This window comes from Heptranchias perlo, chromosome 5, assembly GCF_035084215.1.
Source record: "Heptranchias perlo isolate sHepPer1 chromosome 5, sHepPer1.hap1, whole genome shotgun sequence".
NCBI lineage: Eukaryota > Metazoa > Chordata > Chondrichthyes > Hexanchiformes > Hexanchidae > Heptranchias > Heptranchias perlo.
The window spans coordinates 93,780,391-93,786,390 of NC_090329.1; the positions used below are offsets into that span (position 1 = coordinate 93,780,391).

Consider the following 6,000-nt stretch of genomic DNA (forward strand, 5'->3'; position numbering starts at 1 on the left):
TGTAAGAGTAAACTATAATCTGGTGGGGGAATTCCAGAAAAAAAGAAATAACCTGATAAAATGGTGAAGTATTTCCTGTTCTTTTCTCTCTTCATGGTAGCATGATGACAGAGATGATGGGGTGGATTACTGGGCCAAAAGGGGAAGGGGGCGAGGTACTTTTCCAAGAGGACGTGGGCGATTTATTTTCAAAAAATCGAGCAGCAGTCCAAAGTGGACACATGACAAATATCAGGGAAGCGATGAAAAGGAGGAGGAAGAAAATGGAGGAATAGAAGATGAAGAGGAGAGAAAGGACAGACACAAAGAGGAAAAGGTATATCTTTTTGGTGAGAGCTGGATTAACGCTTGGATTTTCTAAGATTTGTATTTAAAGATGTTTAGACAAGATTTCTGCTTTCTTTGACTTCCCTTCACACTTTCTCCTGCAGCTGGGAGGAGAGGTGGTCCAGCCCACAGCCCCACCCAGATAGCCACATTAGCTGTTTATGATCAGTGCACCAGGAGACTATCCTACTGAAATAGAACACTCTGTTTCCATAAAGTGCTTAAGCTGGTAGCTAGGCCACGAATTGAATATCCTTATCCCACTGTGACGAATGGATGAATAGCTAATTGGCATCAAGACCATAGCCATATGTTAAGCAAGCTCTGTACAACCTTTTGCTGAACTGGTTTTTAAAATGTACAGCAGTGTAACTCAGTAGTCAGATATCTAATTTCAGATAAGCATATGTGCAGGCAGCAGTCTTTTTTAAATGCTGGAAGTAGTACTGCAATCTGTATATGCCTTGTCTGCAGAAACATGATTGTATTGATATCCTTCAGGGGAATGTTTGCACAAAGTCATTTCAAACTCTGAAAATTAAATTGGTGCCAAATGTATTACTGTGAGAAACAGTACAATTTTAAAAATACAGTTCATAGTTCCAGTTCATTGTCTCTCTTATTAAACTTGACTGTTCTTGCCCTCCCAGAGTTTAAATATTAGGACGTTCTGTACCTACATTGAAACATTTGTTTCAAAAAGGTCAGATGTTCATTTAATGTCAACTTCAGTTTGTGCAGAGTATCACAATGATCTGATACAATCATACCACACAGTTCAGAGCTGATTCTAAATGCTTATTTGGATGATTAATTGTCTCTGATATTTGTCACAAGCAGCCAGTATTTGGATAGTGTGTGAGGAGGGTATAACACTAGCAAGCCTCTAGCTGAGTAACCATACGAATGGATCATTTTTCTGGAATATCGTGCAAAGTGATTTGAAAATGAGATGTGGGATGGGAGCCCTAAATAATGTGGAAATTACAGATTAGCTGTATAGAGATAATCTGTTAGCCTAAGTTAGTAAGGCAGTGACACTGTATCAGTGATCCTGTGAATGTAAACCAAGTTATTTAGAACATTTTCTGAGATCATCTAAGTCCAGGGTGTCAAACTCAATTTACATGGTGGGCCTGATCTGGCATCCTGATACTTGGTGTGGGCCACATTCAGCAAAATCTATTTGGCCACACTAGGGTAGAAATTGGTATGCATCTGGCCCGATTTTTGGGTGTAAAATGGGTTCTATATACACCAATTTTTGGGTGGGAGGTTCTGCACCTAATCCATACCAGCAGCATACCATATTGGTCCTCACTGCTGATTTCAGGCAGCTGCCTGGTATGCCTAAAAACAGTGGATCAATTTAAATATGTGAAGAAGAGTCCTGCACATGTTTCAGAGCCCTTCTGTAAAACATGTGAAAAACTAGTTGGAGCATGTGCCGTGCAAGCTCCAACAAGCTTTTCCAGTTCTACAGCCTAAATAGTGGTCCTTAAAGTTGCCGCTGAGGAAATGGTAGAGAGAATTTTTTTTTAACTTTCCCTTCTGTAGAATGTGGTCGAGCAGGAGTGCTTCTCCCAGCACCACTGTGGGCCACTGCCAGCCTGTACTCTGCCCTCCTGCATCTCACTCCTCCATGTTATTGGGGGAGCTTATGATGTTCCTTGAGCAGAGTGAGAAACATTAGTCTCTATCCTCTTGTTTTCCATTTGCCCACCAGTGGAAACAGTTTCACTGTTTACCCACAGTAAGGTCCCCAGATTCATTCATCCCTTTACTGGTTGCTCCTCTCTCAGCGCTGCTCTCACTCACCATGTTGCTGCCGCTGCTCCTGGCTGTGCAGATAATTCTGGGTGATGTGCCCACCCCAACCCCCAGTTTCCCCCTCTCTCCTCCCTGCCCCAAGCCCCAATTTCCCTCCTGACCCCCCTCCACAGTCTCAGTCCCAATCTCCTGACTCCTGCTGTTAGGAGAACTGTCCCATTCCGGAACGTATGGCAACTTTTAGCTCAGCAGTTTTATTTTAAAATCACAAGCTTTCGGAGATTTTAAAATAAAATTGTTGGACTATAACCTGGTGTTGTAAGATTCCTTACATTTGTCCACCCCAGTCCATCACGGGCATCTCCACATCACAACTTTTAGCTCAGCAGACGTTGATGTTTGACAACCCTGATCTAGGGTTTGCAATGCACAAAGTGCTCTATAGTTGAGAGTTTGCATACGTTGGATGATTCCTTTAATGTAATGGAAGATTTCTATATTTTGGAGTTAAGATTTAGACTTGCATAATAGGCATTATTTTAGCCTTTCTACATTTTATCCTTTGTTTATCCTTAGTTTTTAAAAAAATGCTATTTATTTTAGTGGGCAAATTAAGTTACAATGAAGTGCCTCCTTCTGTCCTAATTGATCAGAGGTATTAGCACAGTTAGAATACACATCTGCTATAAGTGAAACTGTATTTTAAACACTCAATACAGGCTGGCAAGGATGGAAAATTATAGCCATGTATGAAAGAATTAACATAGTACAGTGTTAAAAATTTCAGTGTTGATCCAGGAGTTTAGTAATACAGCACCCTCCGATTTAGTAGTAATTCAACACCCTCTAATTTTACTTGCATACTTTTTTTTGACGTGATGCATTAAAATGTTAAATCCAAATGAAGTTTTGTTAAATATTTTTCCTGCAATGTTGCATAAAAGTAGTGATGAAATTTGACCTGTAATTTTTTTTTTCCAATTAACTCCTGCCCTTTTTCATTACTGTGGGAAACTGAGAAGGGACAAATTGTATTGCATTATCCTTCAAGTCTGTTAGTCTTTTTTCTCTCCTTCCTCCCTCCTCATTTTTCCGCTTCCTTCCTCCTCTCCTGAAAGAGTTGGCTCTTTGGGGTAAGTTTCCATGGCACTGGGGTCCCTGCAGTACCTCGCCCTAGAGGTCACTCATCATATTTGAGCTTAGATAGGGTATTGGCAGGTAATTTGACCATTTAGGAGGGGAGGACAGGATCACTGCGGAGCCTGATCCTGTCCTAACCCAACATCCATACAGGCATTCTTCCTGCAAGGGTTGCTGGACAATGATCAAAAGTGTGAACCCTTGCTTAATTTCCCTTAAACTAGGTTGGTAAGACCAATTACAGTGACCCTGTTGTTGCCCTGGCTGAGATCAGCTAACTCAGTACAGGCTTGAGTTTGAACCTGGGACCTTCCTCTTCTGTTAATTTGAATGGTTTTCAAATTTCTGAAAATGTTTCATTTGTTTGTTAGACATGTTGGAATAAAATAACGATTACAGTATTCAAAGAACAGGTACATTACATGCATGCAAGAGTTTACAGTAAAATAATCCTATATCTCTTTTGTACCAAACACCTTTATGGGTATTAAAATAACCGTGTTGTACTTGGAGAATTTTATAAGACCTATAACAGCAAGCCATAGGCTTCAGTGTAAACTATTGGGGTAGTATATTTGAAACTTGATGTAGATTCATATACTCATTTCATTATTCCCATTCTTATGTCCAAACCTGGAACACCACAAAAAAAGAGGGGATATTGATTTACTATGTATGGGTATATATTGAATGAGTGAGTGTTTTTGTAAAATAGCCTTAATGTTGTTTTGGGAAATCGTTGAAAGGAAAAATTCAGTTATTGAGGTTGACAGTATTTACCACATTAGATTTATGTTACTCTAACCATCTCTTATGGGCAAACTTGACTTTTTTATTTTAACCCTTATCAAGTGGCAGCTTTATGGTAAAGCATGTACTAGTACAAAGTATTTTGGAGATTTGATGTTATTGATCAAACCATTACTAGGATGGTATCGTCGGTCAATTTCTCTTGCTAAACTAATGGTATCACCCTAATTTGAATTCATTTTCCTTTATTTCACTGAAGTACAGTAAAATTAGAGTGTATGTATATGTTGGAAAAAAATGGAAGCCTTAATTTTGATAATTCCTAAAATTGGTTTTTTGAAATTTAAACTGCACCTTTTTATTAAGACTGTACTATTGATTATAAGATTTTGTGTTCAAGTAATTGCTAAATTTGTGCCAACCTGCTAAATTTGTGCCAACCAGCTTAATTTGTACTTGATTAGTTACAAATGTGATTTGGTCATTGCAGTCGTGTTGTATGGCAGGTTGGTAACATTTGGTAAAATAAACCTGTGAAATGTGTGCCTAGTGATTAGTTATTAACTAACATAGTATCTGAAATGTTTATTTTTAAACTATTGTGTAAACGGTATGCACATTTTTATATTATGTGCTAATTTCCATAATTATATAAAAGAGTTTACACTATGCCAGACGTAGCTCCTGCCAGTAGTCATGAGTCTTCAATAATGTGCAATATTTTATTTTGTCAGTTCTGAATATCCCAGAGCATAGTAGTCTGAGTTTATTTTGAAGTAATTAGAATTAACTTGAAGGTCACAGGAAGGAGAGGGAGGATCATACGACTATTGTTAGAAAATGTAATGCTTGTTTTAAAACCACAGCGAATAGATTTGAAGAAAATGTTATCACCATTAAATATTACATAGTCAAATGTAAGCCATAGCTATACTATTAATGTACAGGTAGGAGGAAAGAGTATTTAAAATATGATGTGCAGGTTTTTGAAATCGTAAAGGAATACAGGGTGGCAGGCATTTTTTGTGTGCATGTTCCATTAATACTCAAAGCAGTGGTGACTGTATACATTGTGTTAAGCTAAAGGAATTCCCCTTTGTTCATCAGGGTAATGGCTTAATAATGAATGTTTGAGTAAGATGCATAAAAATGTAGATATTTCCAAAGTGAAAATATTGTATAGGTGCAATGGGTTAGCCTCCGAAACTTTAACGGCAACTTCTGAGCATCTCATGAGTTATTCCTTTTTACGATAGTTCCAGTTTTTATAAGATTTCTGCATGCATTTTACAGTTCATTTTTCCCTTTGCTTCACAGGAACACCACATTTAAAACTCTTTCCACCACCAGAAATGAGATGAGCATCTTCCCCTGAATTATACAAGTGAATTTTTCGTCAACTAATTTTCTTTACTCACCTTTTGATTTATTGTCAGATATTAGCTTTTAATTAAATTTTAATGTTGATTGGAAAAAGTCTTGGTAAACCTGAATTTAAAAACTTCTAGTTTTAAAGGATACAAAAGCGTGTAATGTCTGATTTAATTGTTGGCTGTGAACTATCTATATTGAGTATATAGGCAGTATTTTTTAGATATTGATATCTGCATGGCTTGTTGAAGTGTATGACAAATATATACTATAAAAAGCACAGTTTCAGAAAATAAACAACTTGTATTGTATTTGAAAGAGTAAAATTTGGGGGATTTTTTTATTGTAAGTTGCTGTATTTTGTGTCATTTTTGTTCTTTGCTTCTCTCAAATAATATTTGCTTAATGAAACATTTGCCTTGTCTCTTTTTTTCTTTAAATAATGAGTTAGTTATAATCTATTGTTTCAGGCTGAATCCATCCAATGTTGAAGTATGGTGCTCTTGTACAACTGCTGATCAGCCTGTTTTGAATTGGTGACAAGTTCCTTTCCCTGGTCAGTCGTTTATTGTTTGGGTGTGTGTAATCTAAGCAAGTTGCCTACTTCTCAGCTGGGGAATGATATACAGTGAAGGGAAAAAT

General features: G+C 37.4%; 1 protein-coding gene across 5 annotated transcripts in view; it reads left to right on the top strand.

The window, feature by feature from the left end:
- Positions 1-5,769, top strand: part of LOC137321935 (bcl-2-associated transcription factor 1-like) — a 51,727-nt gene extending 45,958 nt beyond the window's left edge. For 2 of the 5 annotated variants that reach the window (XM_067984808.1, XM_067984809.1), the window contains exons 12-13: positions 101-329; positions 5,305-5,769. In XM_067984808.1, the coding sequence (XP_067840909.1) occupies positions 101-329; positions 5,305-5,348 (273 nt within the window). In that variant the 3' untranslated portion in view covers positions 5,349-5,769. The remainder of the gene's footprint in view (positions 1-100; positions 330-5,304) is intronic. The other 3 variants (XM_067984811.1, XM_067984813.1, XM_067984810.1) reach the window with 2 other exon arrangements.
- The last annotated feature ends 231 nt before the right edge of the window (positions 5,770-6,000 follow it).